Source organism: Chlorocebus sabaeus, chromosome 8 (assembly GCF_047675955.1).
Source record: "Chlorocebus sabaeus isolate Y175 chromosome 8, mChlSab1.0.hap1, whole genome shotgun sequence".
In the NCBI taxonomy this organism is placed as follows: domain Eukaryota; kingdom Metazoa; phylum Chordata; class Mammalia; order Primates; family Cercopithecidae; genus Chlorocebus; species Chlorocebus sabaeus.
In genome coordinates, this window is record NC_132911.1 from 98,518,056 (window position 1) to 98,542,182 (window position 24,127).

A 24,127-nucleotide genomic window follows, 5' to 3' on the forward strand; every position below is an offset into this window, starting at 1 on the left:
GATTTCAAGCATGCACCACCATGGCTGGCTAATTTTTGTATTTTAGTAGAAACGGGGTTTCATCATGTTGGCCAGGCCGGTCTCGAACTCTTGACCTCAAGTGTCCTCCCACTTTGGCCTCCCAAAGTTCTGGGATTACAGGCGTGAGTCACTGCTCCTAGCCCTTTTTTATTCTTCTGAAAATTCATGTTTAGTCTTCATAGAGTTTGTTGTCTTCAGGTTCTAAAAGCCATTTGCAGAAACGTAGTATATATGTTAGGTATTTAACTAGTACAATATACTTTCAAATTTTAAAGATCACCTATATTTTTTGTTATGTTGAAATATAAAATTTTAGGTATGTACTTCAAAGATGATAAACAATGTATCTTTGGTTTTTTACAAATATATTTTCAAAGTATTAAAAAATACATTTTCTTTTTGTAGTGGTAAGTCCCTGAAGGAAACTGTTACTCTTGAAGATGGACGAATTGGAGAAAGACCAGAAATAATTTATCATGTAATTCACACTATTTTATTGGGTTCTCTTGCAATGGTTATAGAAGGGTAAGTGTACTTTATTTGATCCCTTTGTTTTTACAAAGATTGTTGGCCGAGAGCAGTGACTCACACCTGTAATCCCAGTACTTTGGGAGGCCAAGGCAGGCAGCTCACCTGAGGTCAGGAGTTTGAGACCAGTGTGACCAACATGGTGAGACTCCGTCTCTACTAAAAATACAAAAATTAGCTGGGTGTAGTGGTGTGCGCCTGTAGTCCCAGCTACTGGGGAGGCTTAGGTGGCAGGGTCTGTCGAACCTGGGAGGTAGAGGTTGCAATGAGCCGAGATTGCGCCACTGCACTCTAGCCTGAGCAACAGAGCGAGACCCCGTCTCAAAAAAAAAAAAAAGTCAAAAAACCCACAAAGATTTTTTTTTTTTTTTTTTTTTTTTTTTTTTTTTAGAATCTCGTTCTGTCACCCAGGCTGGAGTGCAGTAGCGCAATCTCAGCTCACTGCAACCTCCGCCTCCCAGGTTCAAGCAGTTTTGTCTCAGCCTCCTCAGTAGCTGAGATTACAGGCATACAGCACCATGCCCGGCTAATTTATTTGTATTTTTAGTAGTGACAGGGTTTCACCACATTGGTCAGGCTGGTCTTGAACTCCTCACCTCATGATCTACCCGCCTTGGCTTCCCAAAGTGTTGGGATTACAGGTGTGAGCCACCATGCCCAGCAAAGATTGTCTTTTTTAATGATAATAAGTAGATACATCCAATAATACATTTATAAAACTTTATAAAAACTCAAAACCTATAAACTTTCTTAATTTATCTGGAGTTTACAGAGATGTTTATAGTATAACGAACTGACATTTACTTATTCATTCATTTGTTAAAAAACTATTGAACATATTCCAAGTTCTAGGCGTTGTGCTAGGTGCTAAAGGTACCTCAATAAGCCCAATAGTGGAACAGACAGTCTCTAACCTTGTTTAACTTATGGCCTAATGGAGATGACAGATGTCAATCATACAAAAATAAAATTACAACTTTGGTAAGTGAAGGAGATGTACATGGTGCTATAAGAACATATAAAACAGAATTTGACTTAAAGAGATCAGAAAGGTTCCCTAAGGAAAAAGTGCCTGAGACTGAAGGGTGAGTAGGAGTGGACTAGGTGACCCAAAGAGGCAAGAGTACTGCAGGTAGAGGGAATGGCATATGCCCAGGCCTGGGCAGGAAGGATCATGGCACATTGTTGGCGGGAGGAAAAGGAGCTCAGTCTGGCTGTAGCACAGGGAGCCTGTGGTAGGCTTTTATCCTTTCCTTACCTCATTTATTTTATTGTCTTTCAATGGCAAATGAACTTTTACAAAATATATGTAGGGCCCCTTTTAATGTTCAATAAGGTAGAATTTTTGTATTTCACTTGCTTGATCATTTTAGTGTTCTGTATACCTTAAATTTGTTAAGGCAAAATAGGTATTCACATATTAATATTTAGATAAGTTATGTAATATTTGTTTAGGGAATTTGAATCCTTGAAACATATCTTGCGCTATTTATTTTTAAATATTTAGTTTTTAAACTTCCCTTCCTGCTTCTGTAGAAAATCGTGCCATCTTGTTAATAAACTTTATTAAAATGTATTCATTCAGCAGAAGTTTTTGGTTTTTTCATACTCTTCTAGCAATAGTGGGAGATACAGAAATACACATGATAGGATCCCCCTTCCTCAGAAGCACACAGTCTAGGAAGGTAAATGCAATGGTCAGAAATTCCTAAGACCATCCTTACTTCTGTCACCAACTGCAAGTTTGAGAGTCCTCCAAACTACCCTCAGGCTTGATTTTAAAAAGTCATTATACTCGAGTTACAGTTTGTTACAGTGAAAGGACACAGATTAAAATCAGCAGAGGAAACAGACCCATAGGACAAGGTCCAGGAGACACCAAAGCACAGAACTACCATTTGTTCCCTCCCAGTGGAATCATGCAGACAGTACCTGTTTTCCTCTCAGAAACAATGTGTGACAGTACACACGGAGTACTGTCAATCAGGGAAGCTCACCCATGCTTTGAATTTAGGGTTTGTACTGGGGCTCAGTCATATATACGTGGTTGACCACCTGTGTGGCTGACATTAGTCTTCAGCCCTTCAGAAGTTGAACTGACACCACGTGGCCCAAGGCTCCCACCATAAATCACACTGTTAGCATAGACTCTTATGCATGACCTAAAGGACCCAGGCAAACGAAGATGCTCTTATCAGGCAAGAGGTTACCACCTAGAAGTTGAGAGCAAAGGCCAAATCTCTTTTTAAGCAAGGTTAATCCTTTACTGCACAATAAATAAGATGCATGGGAATACATTTCATAAAAGGCAATATATGAGGCCGGGCACAGTGACTCACGCCTGTAATCCTAGCATTTTGGGAGCCTTAGGCAAGCGGATCACTTGAGGTCAGGAGTTCGAAACCAGCCTGGCCAACATGGTGAAACCCCGTCTCTATTAAAAATACAAAAAAATTAGCTGGGTGTGGTGGTAGACACCTGTAATCTCAGCTACTCAGGAGACTAAGGCAGGATAATCACTTGAACCCAGGAGGCGGAGGTTGCAGTGAGCCAAGATTGTGCCACTGCACTCTAGCCTGGGCGGCAGGGCGAGACTCCGTATCAGAAAAAAACAACAACAACAACAACAACAAAAGGCAATATATGAAACCCTTTGCATATTAAAGTTAATTATTCTTAAGTTGTAATTCATATAGGAGCATCTTTCTTTAATAGATGAAAGAAGAAAATGTTACCATCTTTAGAAGTTTGGAGCTTTAAATTCTTCAATTAGGTTACTTGTATAGAAACTGAATGTTTAATAGCATTGAAGTTAATTATGTTTAAGTTTTTGTTTTTTGTTTTTGTTTTTTGAGACAGAGTCTTTGTCGCCCAGGCTGGATTGTAGTGGCACAATCTCAGCTCACTGCAACCTCTGCCTCCCAGTTCAAGTGATTCTCCTTCCTCAGCCTCCCAAGTAGCTGGGTACAGGCATGCGCCACCAAGCCCAGCTAATTTTATATTTTGAGTAGAGATGGGGTTTCTTCATGTTAGTCAGGCTGGTCTTGAACTCAGGTGATCCACCTGACTCAGCCTCCCAAAGTGCTAGGATTACAGGCATAAGTAGGCGCGCCTGGCCTTGTTTTTGTGTTTTTGAGAGAGAGGCTGGGCGTGGTGGCTCACGCCTATAATCCCAGCACTTTGGAAGATGGAGGACGATGATCACTTGAGCCCGGGAGTTTGAAACCAATCTGGGCAACATGGCAAGACCCCGTCTCTCCAAAAAAAAAAAAAAGCACCAGGCATGGTGGCATACGTCTGTGGTCCCAGCCACTATGGAGGCTGAGGTGGATGGATTGCTTCAGCCTTGGAGTTCAAGGCCACAGTGAGTCATGATCACACCACTGCACTCCAGTCTGGGCGACAGAGTGAGGCCGCGTCTTTAGTTAAAAAAAAGAAAAAAAGACAGTGTCTCATTCTGTCGCCCAGACTGGAGTACAGGGGTGCCATCACAGCTCACTGTGCTCTCGAACTCCCAGGCTCAAGCAATGCTCCCACGATATCGTCCCAACTAGATGGGACCACAGGCTGGTGTCACCATGCCTGGCTAATATTTTTTAAAGTTTTTGTAGAGATGAGGTCTCACCATGTTGCCCAGGCTGGTCTTGAACTCCTGGGCTCAAGCCATCCTCCCATCTCAACCTCCCAAAGTGTTGGGATTATAGGCGTGAGCCCCTGTACCCAGCCACATTTAAGTTTTTTTTAAAATTATGATAAAAAAGTATATAACATAAAATCTACTATCTTAATGTTTTTTAAGTATACAATTCAGCAGTGTTTAGTATATTCACACATTGTTGTACAACAGATCTGCACAACATTTTCATCTTGTAAATCTAAAACTGTATATCGATGAACAGCTCTCATTGTTTTCCCTACCCTCAACCTCTAATAATCACCATTTTACTTTCCATTTCTTTCTTTTTTTTTTTTTTTTGAGACGGAGTTTCACCCTTGTTGCCAGGATGGAGTGCAATGCTGTGATCTCAGCTCACCGCAGCCTCCACCTCCCGGATTCAAGTAATTCTCCTGCCTCAGCTTCCCAAGTAACTGGGATTACAGGCATGCGCCACCATATCCAGCTAATTTTGTATTTTTAGTAGAGATGGGGTTTCTCCATGTTGGTCAGGCTGGACTCGAACTCCTGACTTCAGGTTATCTGCCCACCTTGGTTTCCCAAAGTGCTGGGATTACAGCCAGGAGCCACTGTGCCTGGCCTTTACTTTCCATTTCTATGAATTTGTTTACTTTAGATACCTCATGTAAGTGGAATCCTATAGTGTTTATCTTTTTGTGACTGGCTTATTTCCCTTTATGTCACATCATCAAATTTCATCTATATTGTAAGATGACAAGATTTTCTTCTTTTTCAAGGCTAAAAAATATTTCACTGTGAATACAAGGAGTCTTCAAAAAGTTCGTGAAACATGCATATTGTGAAAAAACTATGCACGTATTCCAATTTTTTTGTGTGTGCCAAAACCATTGTGCCCCTAGATCAGCTGCAAACAAGAGCAGAGCTCTCCCCCTTTTTTTTTTTTTTTTTTTTTTGAGACAGGATCTTGTTCTCTTGCCCAGGCTGGAGTACAGTGGTGCCATCTCGACTCACTATAACGTCCACCTCCCAGGTTCAAGCTATTATCCTGCATCAGCCTCCAGAGTAGTTGGGATTACAGGCGTGCGCCACCATCCCTGGCTAAATTTTGTATTTTTATTAAAGATGGGGTTTCACTGTGTTGGCCAGGCTGGTCTCGAACTCCTGACCTCAGGTGTTCCACGTGCCTCAGCCTCCCAAAGTGCTGGGATTACAGGTGTGAGTCACTGCACCCAGCCTCTTAATTTTTGAAAATTAAAAAAATTATTTTGTAGAGACAGGGTCTAATTTTGTTGCCTAGGCTGGTCGTGAACATCTGGCTTCAAATGATCCTACTGTCTTGTCCTCCCAAAGTGTTGGGATGACAGGCATGTGCCACTGTACCCAGCCTGGATATTTCTTTATTTTCTCCATTCCATGGCTTTGCTGTTTTATAAAACTGCAGTGGTTAACATTTATACTCTAGGCCCAGGTTCTTCCAGTCTCTTCTGAGTTTGACACCAGGGAATATATCATAGAAGGGTCTGGTTGTTCTCCTTAGTATTTATTACAAAAGTTGTCCCTTGAAATGTTATCTTTTTCTTGATAATCTGTACTAAGCACTGATATCTATTAATTTTTCTAAACTTTTCCTCTTCTATTTTTAGCAGTTGGCATCTCCTACGGAGATGGGCTCCTTTTGTTTTCTTTAACATCTACAACATAAAGTAATGTATTTTCTTCTAATGATACAAGTTAATTTTTTTCTGTACAACTTGATTTTTAATCTTTTTAATTTAAGAGCTAAATTTTTAACTTTTTTTTTTTTTTGAGCGGAGTCTCGCTCTGTCGTCCAGGCTGGAGTGCAGTGGCATGATCTCAGCTCACTGCAAGTTCTGCCTGCTGGGTTCACACCATTCTCCTGCCTCAGCCTCCCGAGTAGCTGGGACTACAGGCACCTGCCACTACGCCTGGCTAATTTTTTGTATTTTTAGTAGAGACAGGGTTTCCCTATGTTGCCCAGGCTGGTCTCAAACTGCTGACCTCAGGTGATCCACCACTTCATCCTCCCAGTTTGCTGGGATTACAGGCAAGAGCCACCACACATGGCCAAATTTTTGTATTTTTGGTAGAGATGGGATTTCACCATGTTGGCCAGGCTGGTCTTACACTGCTGACCTCAAGTGATCTGCCCATCTCAGCCTCCCAAAGTCCTGGGATTACAGGTGTGAGCCACTGCGCCCAGCCCCAGGTGTTGTTTTTGCTTGTGCCATATATCTACATTAAAAAAAATAGAAAGCAAAAATTAGGTTAACATTGCACATGAAGTTTTGCATTTTGCTTTTTTGTTTCTTATAATAATTTATTTAGTCAATACCTACTGAAGAACAGAAGGTTTTTTTTTTTTTTTTTTTTTTTCCAATTGTCTTGCTAGTAAAACAAAATGCTGTAGTTAAAACTCTTGTGTGTGGCCAGGCGCGGTGGCTCATGCCTGTAATCTCAGCACTTTGGGAGGCCAAGGCGGGTGGATCAATTGAGGTCAGGATTTGAGACCAGCCTGGCCAACATGGTGAAACCTGATCTCTACTAAAAATACAGAAATTAGCTGGGCATGTTGGCATGTGCCTGTAATTCCAGCTACTTGGGAGGCTGAGGCAGGAGAATCGTTTGAACCCAGAAGGCGGGGGTTGCAGTGAGCCAAGATCACACCCGCTGTACTCTAGCCTGGGCGACAGTGAGACTCCACTTCAAAAAAATAAAATAAATAAAACCCCTTGTATGTCTATCTTTGTACTCTTATGCTAATATATTTTCAGGCTACATTACTAGAAATAGCATTGCCTATCTTAGAGGGTTTGTTTTTTTTTTAAGACAGAGTCTCGCTCTTCACCCAGGCTGGAATACAGTGGTGCAATTTTGGCTCACTGCAACCTCTGCCTTCCAGGCTTAGGTGATCCTCTTGCCTCAGCCTCCCAAGTAGCTGGGACCACAGGCATATGTCACCATGCCTGGCTAATTTTTGTAGTTTTGGTAGAGACGGGGTTTCACTGTGTTGCCCAGGCTGGTCCCAAACTCCTGGCCTCGAGTGATCCACCCACCTCAGCCTCCCAAAGTGCTGGGATTACAGGCATGAGCCACCACTCCCAGTTCACCAAACTGCCTTCTGAAAAAACTCTAATAGTTTATATTCTCTCCAATAATACAATTTTCCTGCATCCTCATCAGTATTAATGCTTTTATTTTATCCTAATTTGCTAGACCACATGTCTGCTTGATTTTTAAAAAACTAGATAACAATCTGTTGCTGAAAATTAGAGGCTAAGCTTTTTCACTGTCCCTTAACATTTTGGTATTTTTGTAAGTAGCAGGAAAGAGCTCAGAGGAGAGAAATTAGATAATAATGATGTTCACAGGATGTCTCATGTATGACTCCATTTGTGTTTTCCAGCTTGAAGTACATCTGGATTCCTTATGTGTGCATGTTAGCAGCATTTGGTGTATGTTCTCCTGAACTTTGGATGACACTTTTCAAGTGGCTTCGATTAAGAACTGTACACCCAATATTGTTGGTGAGTCATTATTTCGCGTTAAGTATTTGTTTCTCTTCTGATTATATAAAATCGAAGCTAATAAGTGGAAACTACATTGAATACAATTGAAATAGCATGAGTAAATTACGTGATGACTTACAGGTAGAAAAACAGATCCTGTGCAAAACATTTTTTAAAATAATTTCTGGGCTGGGCACAGTGGCTCACGCATGTAATCCCAGCACTTTGGGAGGCTGAGATGGGTGGATCACTTGAGGCTAGGAGTTCGAGACCAGCCTGGCCAACATGGTAAAACCCTGTCTCTACTTAAAATACAAAAAAAACTAGCTGGGCATGGTGGCACATGCCTGTAGTACCAGCTACTTGAGAGGCTGAGAATTGAGAATTGCTTGAACCCAGGAAGCAGAGGTTGCAGTAAGCCAAAATCACACCACTGCACTCCAGCCTGGCAACAGAGTAAGACTTTGTCTCAAAAAATAAAAATTAAAAAAAAAATTCTGAATATGAAAGTAATGCATTTTAATGCATACAACTTTAAAAATAAAAGGTAAAAATGTGAGTGAATCAGTAATGTGAGAGGCCACCAAGAATTAATTTTTATAATATCTTTCTTGGTTTGATTTAGAACTATGGTATATTTTCTATATGAATGGAACATTCCATTCTGCCTGCTGTGTGCTTGGGATACAAAGATAATTATAGCATAGTTAATTTCATCAAGTGGATTATAATCTCTGGGCGTAAAAACAGATAATAAGAATTCGACCCTCTGTCCCCTGCTCCCTCCGCTTCCACTTTCTCCAGCCTGCCAGCTCTTCCTTCTCTCCCTGTCCTGCCTCCTAAAAAACAAAAAGAACGTTTCATAGGGTTCTTTTAGAACATAGGGAAGGGCTACTTAATTCTGTTTTTCTTTTGTTTAAGGCACTCAAATAAGGCTTTCCAATTTGAGATTAGAAAGATATTTAGTTATTAGGCAAATGAAGGGGAAAGAGAGGATATTCATGGTAGAAGGAATAGACACAGAGGTAGGCAAAGAACATGATGTAATCAAAGGGACTGGGAAAAAGGCACAATATATTTAGTTTTCTTGGCACACAAAGTGTGAGGTAGGTAGGGGTGGTCAAGAAATGAGACTGGAGAAATGGAGGAAGGTGAGGCCATGGGGTCCCTGAGTGTCATGCTGCGGAGCTGGCTCTCATGCCGTCGGCAGTGGGAAGGAATTGGGATGTGTACGCCTCATGGAAAGCGAGAGAGTCAGACTTGTATTTTCTATTGGCTCACTCTGACAATTCTGTGAAGGATAGTCCACAGGCAACAAACTTCAGTCACAGAGGAGGCAGAGTGGATAGAAGTAATTGAAGCTTCAATTTATTGAATGCTCATTATGTCAGGTACTGTTTGAAGCATTTCACATGCTATTCAGTCCTAGATTTTCTCTGTTTTATAGATAAAAACAAGGCTTTAATTGGTTAAATAACTTGCTTGAGATTGCCAAGCTTGTAAGTATGGAAATCATGATTCACGCCCAGGATTTTCTTCCCCCCCCCCTTTTTTTTTTTTGAGACAGAGTCTGACTCTCCCAGGCTGGAGTGCAGTGGCACAGTCGTGGTTCACTGTAGCCTTAAACTCCTGGGCTTAAGCAATCCTCCTTCCTCATCCTCCTGAGTAGCTGGGACTTCAGGCACATGCCACCATGCCCAGCTAATTAAAACATTTTTTTTTTTGTAGAGACAGGGTCTCTCTATGTTGCCCAGGCTGGTCTCAAACTCCTAGACTCAAGCAATCCTCCCACCTTGGCCCCCTAAGTTCTGGAATTATAGGTGTGAGCTACCAGCCACACCCAGGTTTTTCTGACTCCAAAGCCCATTCGATTAGCAGTATGCCAGATTGGAATGAAAAAAGGAGTTAGAAGATCAGTAAGCCTCACTGCTTATTGAGTATGGGGAAATGAGGAACGGGGAGATATCTTAGATGTTTCCTAGGTTTCTGGTGGATCATAGGGTCACTAAAAGACATGGGACAGTAGGCAGAACAGGTTTTATTATAGCAGGACGATGATACATTATCTTTAATAATATTCGTGTCATATTTTGCCAGTCTTATTCCGAGGAGAGTTTATGCATTCTTATTTTAACAGACTAGTTGTACTGATGTATATTAGTTATTTTTTTGTATTAATTCATTGTCTTTTTTGTTGATAGCTTTTCATATAGTAGTGTACTATCCTTTGTAAGATCTGTATAACATAGATTTCTGGCAAATTTTTCAAATATTGACTTGCCATTTGAAATTATGAGCATTACCTTTTTAATGTTCTGCGTTAAATTTTTATAGTAAATGTTTGTCTCACTTTACTTCCAAGTTAATATCTTTGAAAGTCATTAGTTTTCACCCGTCTCATTCTGTGAACTAGGTTCTATGTTGACTTCATTTTTTTTGAAATTTTGTGTAACTATAGAGATATATAATTGATCATAGAGTAGTGTCTGTTACCTCTAACATGTATTCTGAAATGTATTTATCTGTAATCCTTTTTGCTTTCATATTTTAGGCTCTTATTCTGAGCATGGCTGTGCCTACTATAATAGGTCTCAGCTTATGGAAAGAGGTAAAAAAAATTAGATTTTTATATTAATAAAATGTACTTTATCTACAAGGGTAGTGATAAATTTATATGTGTGGGTAGGAAACATGTTGAGACACTATCCTAACAAAATAAAATGTAATATTCTTAGTAATGCTTAATTTTTTTTGTTATTAGGAACATTGTAGAAGAGCTAAAACATTTCTAGAATGCCACCTGATGCTGTTTTCTGCAGTCTAATGCTAGTGTTAATTCAGTTTATAATTGGCAAAGGAAATTGCTGAGTAAATAGGAATTAATATTAAAACACATTTTGTTAACTCCAAAACTTTATCATCTATGAAATGATATAAATTCTGCAAATTATTGGAACTGAAAATTTATTTATTTAATTATATTGTGTGTGCCTGAAAGATACAACTGATGATCAATTTATTATTGTTTGGTAATGACAAAATTATTTATTGAGTCAAAGCAGTGAACTAACCATAAAATAGATTATTTAGATTGAGAAAAATAAGCAGGCCATTGAAGGAAAGCAAAGAGATCCATCATGACATTTTTTCCATGTGAAAGGTGTTGTAATATCATTTGCCTTAAGTTAGTCTGTTAGTCTTTTGAAATACTGTGGAACAGTTTTAAACTTTCTAATTACTGACATATACCTTTTGGGGCTTTTTTTTTTTTTTTGCATTTTAGTTTTTTCCAAGATTAATGACAGAATTAATGGAACTACAGGAATTCTATGACCCAGATACAGTGGAACTTATGACCTGGATAAAGTAAGGATTGAAGTGCCCAAGACTATTATTAAGCTATTAATTAATCACTGCATGCTATCTAATGAATTCACAGGAAATAATAAATTAATACTTCTCCAAATTTTTTCATCAAACTCAGGAGTTTTAGGGATATTTAGGTTTTGTTGGACTTAGTGATTCTAATTTTCTGCTCATCTCCATGGGCTTGAAAATATAGCATTGGTCGGTATGAGATTTGAAAGTGCCATTGTCAAACTAAGTGTTTGGGATAAAAAAGAAGAGCTATCCTTTTATTTAGAGAGTCAAGGGGATGCTTATTCTGGCCTGTGTTGGAGGTGAATTGTCAGTGGATTACTAGCTTTGATAACCAGGGGTTTTAGATTTTAATGCCCACACAGGACAGGAGATGTGGTCTTAGGCCTGTGGAAGCAGGGAATTGGAATTGAGAACCCCCCAACACACACATATGTAACTCAGGGACCCTCAGAAGGCTACACTGACAGTGAAAGGATAGAAGAGCAAATACCTAGTCAGTGGAAGGATGGAATAGCAAGATACCAGACAGTAGAGAAAGAAGGTAAGAAAGCATGTCTCTCTCGCATTCATCTCTTGGTCAGAAAAATTCTCCCCTCTCAATATATAGCAATGGTTCTGAATTCATGTGGGTTTATAATTTGAAATTATACTTGTCTAGTGTAATTTGAAATTAGGCTTGTCTAATCTAAGAAACCCCAAATTAAGAAATTAGCATTAAAAGTGGTTTGGGATTGGTCTGGAATGCATGACACATCTTCAACCCATGTTATACAGGATTCCATAAGTAAAGTTTCATGAAGGTAAGCTCTAAAATTATAAAACACATAAGCAGTTCAACGAAGCTTGTCATAAACAGCAGAATTAGACCTCTAGCTATTTCTGATAATAAAATTTGTGTCATCATTTAGGGTTTGCTGCATAACAGAATGCCACAAAACTTAGTGGCTTACCAACAATAAACATGTGTTATTCCACACCATCTTGAGAATTAGCAGGGTTAGGGTGCTGGGGAGGATTCTTTTGGTCTGGGCCAGCTCCACTGGGACTGGATAGTCTGGCAGGGTCTCTGTCACAAGTCTAGGGTTGGCTGTGTGTCAGCCGAGGGGATCAAACTGACTTGGCCCTCTGTCTCTCATCATCTAGCAGGTTAGCTTGGGCTTGTTTACAAGATGGTAGTTGTAGAATTCCCAAGAGCAGCAAGAGAGGGCAATTCTCAATGTCAAGCATGTTTTAAGTCACTGCTTACACGGTGCTTACTATTGTCCTATTGGCCAAAGCAAGTCACATGATTATGACTGGCGTTCCCTCCAAGACCATGACCATAGGGAGAGGAATTATTGTGGCCATTTTTGTAACCAGTCTATTCCATGGATGGAGACTATGAAATAACTACATTGAAATTTATTAAAGACATAAAAGAAGATAAGAAGACATGAAAAAGTGATGAAATACTATCAAAAAAGACCAGAAAAATATGGGAAAAAAGACAAAAAGTATTTCTAGAAATTTTTAATTGATTTATAGAATAGGTATACAGAAACAAGAATAGGTTTTATTATAATGTCTTGTTACTATAACATATCTTCTATTTTATAAAAATAATTTTCTTTAGATTATCCTTAACTATTGCCCATTAATACTTTTTGTGAATTCTGTTTGCTATTGTTGAATACTGCCTTGTGTTGTCATTAACAAAAGAGGAAGTTACATCTCTGTATGATTTACCACAGTATTTTCAAAGACAGGAAAGGCCCAAACAGTTACCTATTGAACATTTATGTTACTGGGTACAATTACTGTGTTTTATATCTGCTTCCTCACTGTTGAGGACTATGGCCATATATGCCATCTCTTTCTTTCGATAGCCTGGCACCATCCCTAGCACATAGAGGTGGGTGCTTAATGTTAAATTCAGACAGTGAATAAATAAGTGAATGTATTAGAACAGCCCTTTGGGACCTGCTTGTAGGTTTTCCACCTTGCAAGTAGCATCTGTCTGGGACTTGGGATAATGATTCAGAGTGGAGAAGTCCTATATTTTCCACCTGGAGACAGACACATGGGTAAAGACAGAGAAGGAGCAGAAGGAGAGGTGGGTTTGGAAGAAGTTGGGTTGTAGGTAGTTAATTTGCAAAAGAAGGAGTTGAGAATTCGCAGTATCACCACTGAACTAGCCACCTTATCTAAAATAATATATTCTGGTTACTATCCCCTTGCTCTGCATTATTTTTAATCATATTATCACCACCCAATATATATGTTTACTTCTTATTGTCTTCCCCCTGCTCCCTCTTTTTAGAAAAGTTTCTGTATCTTTAGCACAAGTGTCTGGTGCATAGTTAGGTGCCCTTTTTTTTTTTAATGAATCCATAAATGAAATGAAAACTGATATTGAAATTTAAATGTATAAACATTGTAAGTTGTCTGGTGTTTCAGAGTTGATATAGATCAGTGATCTAAATAGTATACTTGCCTTTTCAGTGTGCAAATCTTTATGGTTCTTTGCAGAAGGCAAGCTCCAGTTGCAGCTGTGTTTGCAGGGAGTCCACAGTTAATGGGTGCGATTAAATTATGCACTGGATGGATGGTGACAAGTTTGCCTCTATACAATGATGATGATCTTCTCAAGAGAAATGAAAATGTAAGGCATTTTGAATTCTACATTTGGATCTCTTTTCCAGCACTTTGTATTTTAGCATAGTCTGCAGTATACGTATGCTTCTAGGTAGCTAGGAAAGTCCAAACAATTTTAAAAGAGTTAATTAACTTCTATTTTGGAAAACCTGTGTAATTAATAATACATTTAACCAAGAGGAAACCCAAAATTAAAATATTAAGTTCTTTGTTTTATGAATAATATTGATATGTTTCTAAGAAAAATATCTAATATTCCACAAAGTGTCAAGGGACCTAATGTGTAATATTTTACCCAGGCTGGAATACAGTTGTGCAATCTCAGCTCACTGCAACCTCCCCTTCCTGGGTTCAAGCGATTCTCCTGCCTCAGCCTCTTGAGTAGCTAGGATTATAGGCACCCACCACCACAGCCGGCTAACATTTTTTTAATTCACCCAGGCTGAAGTACAGTGGCACAATCTCGGCTCACTGCAACCTCCGCTTCCTGGGTTCAAGTGATTCTCCTGCCTCTGCCTCCTGAGTAGCTGGGATTACAGGCACGCGCCACCACAGCTGGCTAACATTCTTTTTAAAATATTGTTCTCAATCAAATTTTTATTTTATTTTTTATTTTTTATTTTATTTGAGACAGAGTCTTGCTCTGTCACCCAGGCTGGAATGCAATGGTGCGATCTCGGCTCACTGCAACCTCTGCCTCCCGATTCAAGTGATTCTCCTGCCTCAGTCTCCCGAGTAGCTGGGATTACAGGCACCTGCCACCATGACCAGTTAATTTTTGTATTTTTTAGTAGAGACAGGGTTTCACCATGTTGGTCAGGCTGGTGGCGAACTCCTGACCTCAGGTGATCCACCTGCCTTGGCTTCCCAAAATGCTGGGATTACAGGCATGAGTCACTGTGCCCAGCCCTCAATCCAATTTTTAAAAGAAGACTGTCAATTAATGTCTTGGTACTACACTTTGTCTTTCTCAGCTGAAGTTCTATTATTGCTTATAAAACACTAATTTATTTTTTAATAAATGGGCAGTTATTGACTCAGTATAACATTAGAATGGTATCTAATTATAGTTTAGATAATATATTATTTTGAATGTTTGATATGGATTTAAATGGTAACTTCATATCTGAAAGCAATGATGAACTGAACCTGAGTTCCCAATATTCTGTTTTTCAATTTTAGATAATTTCATACAGTTTTTAAGCATATTCTAAGTTAAGGAAGACATACAGTAATATAGAGATTAAGAATGCAGACTCAGGAATCAGAGTACCTGAACCCAAATGCTAGCTCTGCTGTTTATCAGCTTTGTGACCTTGAGTGAATTACTAAATCTGGAGATTCGGTGAGAATAATAGTTCTCACCTCCTACTTGTGAGAATTAAATGAGATAATGTACAATGCCTGAAACACAGTAAAATTTTAAAGTTAGCTATTATGTTATTACTTTGTACTATTAAGTGGTCGTTGCATGCATACACATACACATGGACACACACAAGGTACAAAGAGGAGTAAAAAAGCAGGAACAGTCAAACAATTCTGCCTACAAAAATCTAAGAAGTTGTCATAAAAGGCAGTCCCTCAATCTGGGCTTTGAAGGATGATTAGAAACTTGTTTGGAAAAGAAATAGATATGATTCCAGGCTGAAAAAGTAACATGAGCTAAGGAATTTGTATAATCTTGAAACTGGAAAAGAAAATGAGGCTGAATTCTGACAGACCTGGAATATCATGCTGAAAAATTTAGACTTATCCTTGAAGCAGTTAAGAGACATGACTTTTAGTAAACCTGGCAGTGGAATGATTAAATCTGCTTTGAAGACTTTAACTATGGTCATGGCAGAAAGAACAGATTGAAGCAGGCAGGGGAGAGATCAGAGATGGGGAGATCTACCTGAGAATGATTCCTCCAGAGACAGCAGCCATCTCTGATGAGTATTTGCTGCACTTCCAAAACATAGAGTTGCTTAGGCAAAATATAGACGGCATATTCCTGAATTTTATTTTTTGTGGATTTAAAACAACCAACTCTGTGACTTTGTTTTCTTTTGATTGGTCTTTTCTAATATGGTATTTCAGAGTTACTTGTAATTAGGTCAGAGTTCTAGTTAGGTTCTAATTTAATTTAAACATTTTAGAGTTTTAAGTTTTATGTAACTTTTCTATGAGAAAAAGTAACCACGGTTTTTCAAACCTTTGTCTTTCTCTACGGTATGTAGCACATAGCAGGTATTAAGTAAACTTGTTGTTAAGCTAAAATCCAAACTGAACTTCATAAATGAGACCGTATCGTTTATTTTTAATTACAATTTTTTTTTTTTTGGAGATGAGTCTCACTCAGGCTGGAGTGCAGTGGCGCAATCTTGGCTCACTGCAGCCTCTCCTCCCAGGTTCAAACAGTTCTCCTGCCTCAACCGCCCGAGTAGCTGGGACTACAGGCGCACGCCACCACGCCTGGCTAATATTTTATATTTTAGTAGAGACAGGGTTTCACCATGTTGCCCAGGCTGGTCTTGAACTCCTGAGCTCAAGCAATCTGCCTACCTCTGCCTCCCAAAGTGCTAGGATTACAGGCGTGAGCTACCATGCCCGGCCATTTGTTTATTTATTTATATTTTTAATTATTTTATTTTTTTGAGATGGAGTCTCGCTCTTGTATGGTATGAATTTAAATGTTAACTTCATATCTGAAAGCAATGATGAACTGAACCTGAGTTCCCAATATTCTGTTTTTCAATTTTAGAGAATTTCATAAAGGCTGGAGTGCAGTGGCGTGATCTCGGCTCACTGCAACCTCCATCTCCCAGGTTTAAGCTATTCTTCTGCCTCAGACTCCCAAGTAGCTGGGACTACTGGTTCATGCCACCGTGCCCAGCTAATTTTCATATTTTTAGTAGAGATGGGGTTTTGCCGTGTTGGCCAGGCTGGCCTCAAACTCCTGACCTCAATTGATCTGCCTGCCTGGGTCTCCCAAAGTGCTGGGATTACAGGCGTGAGACACTGCACCTGGCTGACCATATCAGTTAAATTAGAGTCTCTAATTCATAATATGTGGCTAATCTTTGTATAATCCCCTGGGCCAGTGATTCCTAACCTGGGATGATTGTTCCCTGAGGGGACATTTGGCAATGTCTGGAGACATTTTTGATTGTCGCAATGTCATAACAGGAAGAGGGGTTCTATGGGCATCTTGTGAGTAGAGACCAGGAATGCTTATCTACATTGCAGAGAACATCCTCTCTCCTGTCCCAACAAATAATGATCTGGCCTAAAATGTGAATAGTGCAGGCCGGGAATGGTGGCTCAAGCCTGTAATCCCAGCACTTTGGGAGGCCAAGACGGGCGGCTCATGAGGTCAGGAGATCGAGACCATCCTGGCTAACACCGTGAAACCCCGTCTCTACTAAAAAAATACAAAAAATCAGCCAGGCGTAGTGGCGGGCGCCTGTAGTTCCAGCTACTCGGGAGGCTGAGGCAGGAGAATGGCGTGAACCCGGGAGGCAGAGCTTGCAGTGAGCTGAGATGGGCCACTGCACTCCAGCCTGGGCGACAGAGCAAGACTCCGTCTCAAAAAAAAAAAAAAAAAATTGTGAATAGTGCTAAGGTTGAGAAACTCTGCCCTAGGCTGTCAGTAATGTTACTACAATTGCATAGAATTTTTTTTTTTTTTTTTTTATAAATGCCCTAATAGTATGTTTCAGTTTCTTAACACTTAAAAATAAATAAAATCGGCCGGGCGCGGTGGCTCAAGCCTGTAATCCCAGCACTTTGGGAGGCCGAGAAGGGCGGATCACGAGGTCAGGAGATCGAGACCATCCTGGCTAACCCGGTGAAACCCCGTCTCTACTAAAACAATACAAAAAACTAGCCGGGCGAGGTGGCAGGCGCCTGTAGTCCCAGCTACTCGGGAGGCTGAGGCAGGAGAATGGCGTGAATCCGGGAGGCGGAGTTTGCAGTGAGCTGAGATCCGGCCACTGCACTCCAGCCTGGGCGACAGAGCGAGACTCCGTCTCAAAAAAAAAAAAATAAAAAAATAAAAAAATAAATAAATAAATAAATAAATAAAATTGTAAATAACTATCAATAGGTATAGGCTGGATAGGATAGAACTATTCCCACTGAAACGTATTTAGTGTGAAATGAGAGAGACACTTCCTCTTGATGTATTACCATTCTGTGTGCCACAGAATGTTGAAAGTAGGTATTCCTAGCATGTCAGTTGACATGGGAACTGAGGGTACTAGCTAGGCAGCTATGGTGACAGGTAGGAGGCAGCTACTGGATATTCTGCAAATAGATTGGAATCTTATTCATTCTAGATTTCAAATCTCAGTATTTTCAGGACAAATAGTATATGATACTATGGGCCTAATATTTGTGATTTTATTACTTTTTGAAGGATAACAAGAGTTGATCCAATATTAACATTTCAGAAAGACTGAGAAGCTTTATTATCTAATAAGATCCAGAGCTTATTATCTAATAAGTTCAGCAAAATTATGGTAAAAAGCACCACATAATCCAAACATGAGTTTTGATAAATATATAAATGAATATTTATATTTATTTATAAAAATAAATATACTTTTCATATGTAATATTCAGTACTGAGAACACAGTAGATGCTCGATGTATGGTTTCAATTTACTGAAGTTTTAAATGTCCTTTAAAATTTATTTTAATTATATTCTTTCAGATCTACCAAATCTATTCAAAGCGATCTGCTGAGGATATTTATAAAATACTGACATCTTACAAAGCTAATTACCTAATTGTAGAGGATGCTATCTGCAATGAGGTGGGAACCATGAGAGGCTGTAGGGTTAAAGATTTATTAGACATTGCAAATGGCCATGTAAGTAACCATTTGGAAAGTTATTTATTTATTTATTTATTTTAGAAAAATGATTTTACTTAAACTCATAATCTTTAAACTTTATTTTTGGAACTTAAGTAAGAATATAATTGAGTTATGTAATAATGGGGACAGCTTATTAAAAGTAGTTTGAAGTATTTTTTCAACATACAAAAGAAAATGTCAGCCTTGGTAGGATGCATGATAAGGTTCTTCCGAGCAGTGATAATGGATTATGGAAACATTGCCTTCTAAATTTTAGGATTAAATCTTTTAAAAATTGAAAGCCTTCATACTGGTTTCTCAGTGTCAATGGAAAGTTCAGGAGTATAGTGGGCATGGTGACTCACTTATGAAGAGGCCTCTGTTTGCTAACAGTGAGATGTTTTATAGACAATGTTTAGCAGTAATGTGTTTTTTCATATAAATAATAGTCATTTGTATATTGATTGCATTTCTGCTATAAGCTTAATAAGCTTTTTAATATTATGTTTTATGTCTTTTAATAGATGGTTTGTGAAGAAGGTGACAAGCTAACCTACTCAAAGTATGGGCGATTTTGTCATGAGGTCAAAATTAACTATTCTCCATATGTGAATTATTTCACTAGAGTATACTGGAACAGATCCTACTTTGTATATAAAATCAACACTGTGATATCCTTCCAGTCTTGAAAAATAACAGAGCCTTCATTTCAAAGACTACCTGAAGTAAAACGCAGTTTTCTTCTATCTACTCGATGTCTTTTGCAGCTCAGAGTATGGACATTTGAAATATTGCTGCTTCTTTCCCCCTTCTGCTCTTAACTGGATCCAGAGTTCTGTGGGAAATAGAAGATCAAGCATTACTCTCCTTTGATTAAATGTGATGTATACCACTCTGCAATATTCCAGACAGGTGTCTTCCTTACTGTTACATGGTCTTTAATACTTTTACTGATTTCAACATTTTCCCCATAAAATCTTCCTTCTATTATTGATCTTGAATTTGAGTATGTTCTAGGTCAGAATACATTTCTCAAACATAACATTTAATAAATACTTAATGTGATATAATTATTTAATAGAAGGAAAGAATTATTCCTACCTTCAAGCAAGTTTCTGAAGGTATTTTATGATGTATAACAACTGAAGTTTTACAATAAAAACTAATTTAAATGTTAGCTGAAGATACGTGGCATTTAAATTAAAATGGAAATTATATAAAGGAAAGTGATTTTTAAGGATATACATAAAGATATATCTAGAATTTTCATGATACTCTTCTCATCTGCTGCTTGTGTAAGTGAGCACTTTCTTAGTAATACATAGTGCATGATGTTATTGCATTTTTTAAATGACTAGTAAATGATTAGTTATTTCACTTATGCCTATTAATTTGATACCAATTTAATCATGATAAAACAATAACTGTTACATGTTTTTTTAAATGGACATTTAAAAGAATGTTGTTCAGGTTTTTTTTTTTAAATACTGATATGGGGCATACAATCTATTCACATATTTTCTACTGAAGTACTAAGTAAAAAATTAAATCATTATCAGAATAAAAATATGTGTTCTAAAATGAGCAACAGTTTCTGGGGATACATGCAGATGTTGTTAAACGTACCTCTGCATGCAGATATATTATAAAACACAAGCAATGTTATTTATGAAACTGTGATGCAGTCTTCAACATCAAGAAAAAATGACAACTATAATAACATTTACAACACAGTTTCACAGTCTAAATGCTATGTTTCTTTAAGTATTTTTATATTTTTAATCATTTATGAAGAGAAAATTTTAAAACGTTGATTTGGCCTTATTAAGAGATTCAGGATAGATGTAGTCTATAGATGTGTCATAAGTTGGGATACATGTTTAGTTTTTCCTTATACTCCTGAGTTCAGTGAACAGATTTTCATAATTCTAACTTGTTAAAGTGCTGCAAAAATTGCATTTTCAGTACTCTAAATTACTACATTAGAAGGGAACATTTCTCCGTTGTCTTTATTTTCTGTTATATATGTGTTGTAAAAGTACACTACATTAGAAGGGAGCTTTTTCCATTGTCTTTATTTTCTGTTATACATACGTTGTAAAAGTACATGAATTCTTAGACTAACTCTCAGATGCTTTGCTCTTTTGGAGCTTAAGAATTGTTTGATGTTGATGTCATATATCTGATAGATTAGTTTCAGTGGTTCTCATTTCACTTTTATACATAATTTTTAAAGTATGTTAAGATAGTTGCAGGCAGTGTACTTCAGGTTGACTCTGTACATCTGACTAGTGAATCACTAGTATATTGCTTCAAGCCTTCTGAAAATATGACCATAGTTACCTAAGCACGCAGTGAATAGTCACATGGTAGTACTTGTGATTAGAGCATGTAAAACAATGTAATTTAAAAGTCATCTTCCATATTTTGAAGGGGAAGTAGAACACCCTACTTTTTATGTAGTGTGAAATATTTAATTGAATTTTTATCGATTTATATTATGTCACCTGTGCTGAATTAGGTTTGGTACTTGTGTTTTGTTTGACGTATTAGTAAGTTGCTTTTGCTTCTTTATGTCAACTTATTTCTTAAATAAAATCGATCTGGAAAAATTGTTAATGGGGTGTTTTAAATAATGAATTTTTCATCCAGCTTCAGTTGAAAAGGAAAAGTAAGCTTTATTACGGAAATGACAATATTGAATATGACAGATAAGTTTATTTGCTTCTACTTTAACTGCAGTTAAAACAATAGTACTAGACAACTTTAAGTAGAAAGCATTTAATTTATTTCTTCGCTTATTTGTAGAGTGAACAAATGATTCACAATTCTGCAAATAATTCCACTTAAGTAACTTACAGTTGTTAGGTTTGACAATAAAGAGGAGAAGAGTTTATGGGTTTGGGGTGGAAGGAATTTCTGGAAGAAATAAAAAATGTTCTTTGCCCTTGATATTGCAAACTCACTGATACAAGTGCCTTGAATTTACTATTATTATTATTATTATTATTATTATTATTATTATTATTTGAGATGGAGTTTCACTCATGTCTCCCAGGCTAGGGTGCAATGGCATGATCTCAGCTCACTGAAACCTCTGCCTCCCAGGTTCAAGTGATTCTCCTGCCTCAGCCTCTCGAGTAGCTGGGATTACAGGCACCTGCCACCACGCCCGGCTAATTTTTGTATTTTTAGTAGAAACGGGGTTTTGCCATGTTGGCCAGGCTCGTCTCAAACTCCTGACCTCAGATGATCCACCCACCTCAGCCTCCCAAAGTGCTGGGATTACAGGCGTGAGCCACTGCACCTGACTGCCTTGAATTTATTTCTAAGTTTACTTTTTATTTTCAAAAAATTATTATATATTTCCTCATTTTCCATAAGAAAATTTTAGTAATGTTTTCTCATCAATAAACACAAAAAAGAGTCTTCACTATGCTGTTTTCACTAATAACTTTAATTCAGTAATAAGCAAATCTTTGTTAAAAGTGGAGATGGAGGCCAGGTGCGGTAGCTCACGCCTGTAATCCCAGCACTTTGGGAGGCCGAGGCGGGCAGATCACGAAGTCAGGAGATCCAGACCATCCTGGCTAACACAATGAAACCCCGGCTCTACTAAAATTACAAAAATCAGCCGGGCGTGGTGGCGGGCGTCTGTAGTCCCAGTTACTCGGGAGGCTGAGGCAGGAGAATGGTGTGAACCCGGGAGGCGGAGCTTGCAGTGAGCCGAGATCCTGCCACTGCACTGTAGCATGGGCGACAGAGGGAGACTCCGTCTCAAAAAAAAAAAAAAGTAGAGATGGGATTTCTAGCTTCCTAAATTAATTTAGCCTCCCAAATGCCAGACAAACAATGTAACATAAAATTTACCTTGAATAAGATATATTGATTCTGAGCCACTTTGTATTTTTTCTAACTTTGGCATCTGTATCTTGGTGCTTTCTGTTAGACTGATAGTTTCAGAACCTAAGGAGTATGCATTGTACTTCAGCGCTAACTTTTTTCTTCATTACTTTCTGTGTATATAGACAGCATATTTTTTTTGTAGAACATTAACCCAGATTGCTAATAGCTTCATGTTACGGCTTTCTTCCACACAGTCCAGATTGATTTAAGGAAAAGCAGAAGTAGAAGTCAAAGTGTGTTATAAATTGAGACTGAAAAACATGCTTTAAAAAATAGATTTAATTTCTTACACTGTGAATAGCCATTGTATTGTTTTGTTTCTGATAAATCAGTTGTTTTGGGCTCCTATTTTTGAACTGTTAAAAATGTTGATGCTTTTCGTGGATAAAAGTAGTGCCTCTCTTTATACAACTGATGGAGTTTTAAAAAGTACGTAAGTTGCCTTTTTTGTTAAACTTATTTTAAATGCTTTAGTATTTAAAGGGTATATGTTGTGAATTAATCTGCATATTTAAAAACTTTTTGTAAAGCGAATAACTGCTTCCTGATTTACATCTCAATATATTCTCCTTTAATTTGCCCAATTTAAAAAATATGTAGTCTCTATTGTTGCTGTTTACCAATAGTTTTAGATCCCAATGTGTATTAGAATTATAGTTACAAAAATTTGCAAGTAAAATTTAGCAATTTCCTATTGAAACATGATCTCATTATTATGTTTTTTAATGTGTAGAATAAACACTTTAAATAAACAGGTGTGAAAATTGTAAAGGAATATATATGACAACTATTTTCTGTACATTAATGTCTAAACATTATGCTTACTTGTTTTTCATAATAAAGACATTTTGGAACCAAATTTGCTGAGTTTAGTATAAAAGCATCTTTGAATTATTTCTGAGTTTCCTAAAATGTGCAACATTTTAATCTTGTCATATCTAATCCTATGTTCTATAAGGTGGACTGTTCTATAAGAGGTACACTGGACTTGTAACCACTAAATGTATTTAGTATAATAAGGGTATCACAAAGGAACAAGAATTCCAAACTTATAGTTTGAAATGTCTCATAACCCTTTCATACTTTAAGTTAGTAGCTTTGTATAGCTATTTAACACAGATGAGTACAGTTAGGTTTATATATATTATCCTCTGAGTCTTATCTCTGACAATGTGTATTTAGATTAAATATGTTCCTCCTGTAACTAAAGTTGCATCTTTGCAAAGGATGAAAGTTCATTTCAGCAGACATAAATTCTTTAAAAGATTTGGGCTGTAAACTAACACTTCAAATTTTGTAATAATCAATATACTTTTATCAAGAATGAAATTATTTCATGCTTAATTACCCTCCTTATTTTGTTTCCATAACAAAACTATTTTCAGAATTTTAAGTTGTCTTTTATTTATACATGAACTTTTTTGGTGACAGCTTTACTGAGATATAATTCATATACCATACAATTTACCCATTTAAAATGTATAATTCAGCCAGGTGCAGTGGCTCATGCCCATAATCCCAACACTTTGGGAGGCTAAGGTGGGCAGATTGCTTGAACCCAAGAGTTTGAGACCAGCCTGGGCAACATGGAGAAAAGCCATCTCTACAAAAAAAATACAAAAATGGTGCCAGACGTGGTGGCACACACCT

General features: G+C 37.8%; 1 protein-coding gene across 4 annotated transcripts in view; it reads left to right on the plus strand.

Annotated features, from left to right (window-relative positions):
* Positions 1-19,533, plus strand: part of DPY19L4 (dpy-19 like 4) — a 73,147-nt gene extending 53,614 nt beyond the window's left edge. For 3 of the 4 annotated variants that reach the window (XM_038000274.2, XM_038000276.2, XM_038000275.2), the window contains 7 exons: positions 427-546; positions 7,611-7,731; positions 10,265-10,321; positions 10,997-11,079; positions 13,603-13,735; positions 18,428-18,586; positions 19,096-19,372. In XM_038000274.2, the coding sequence (XP_037856202.2) occupies positions 427-546; positions 7,611-7,731; positions 10,265-10,321; positions 10,997-11,079; positions 13,603-13,735; positions 18,428-18,586; positions 19,096-19,260 (838 nt within the window). In that variant the 3' untranslated portion in view covers positions 19,261-19,372. Of the gene's footprint in view, positions 1-426; positions 547-7,610; positions 7,732-10,264; positions 10,322-10,996; positions 11,080-13,602; positions 13,736-18,427; positions 18,587-19,095 lie in introns of all 4 variants that reach the window. The other variant, XM_038000277.2, reaches the window with a different exon arrangement.
* The last annotated feature ends 4,594 nt before the right edge of the window (positions 19,534-24,127 follow it).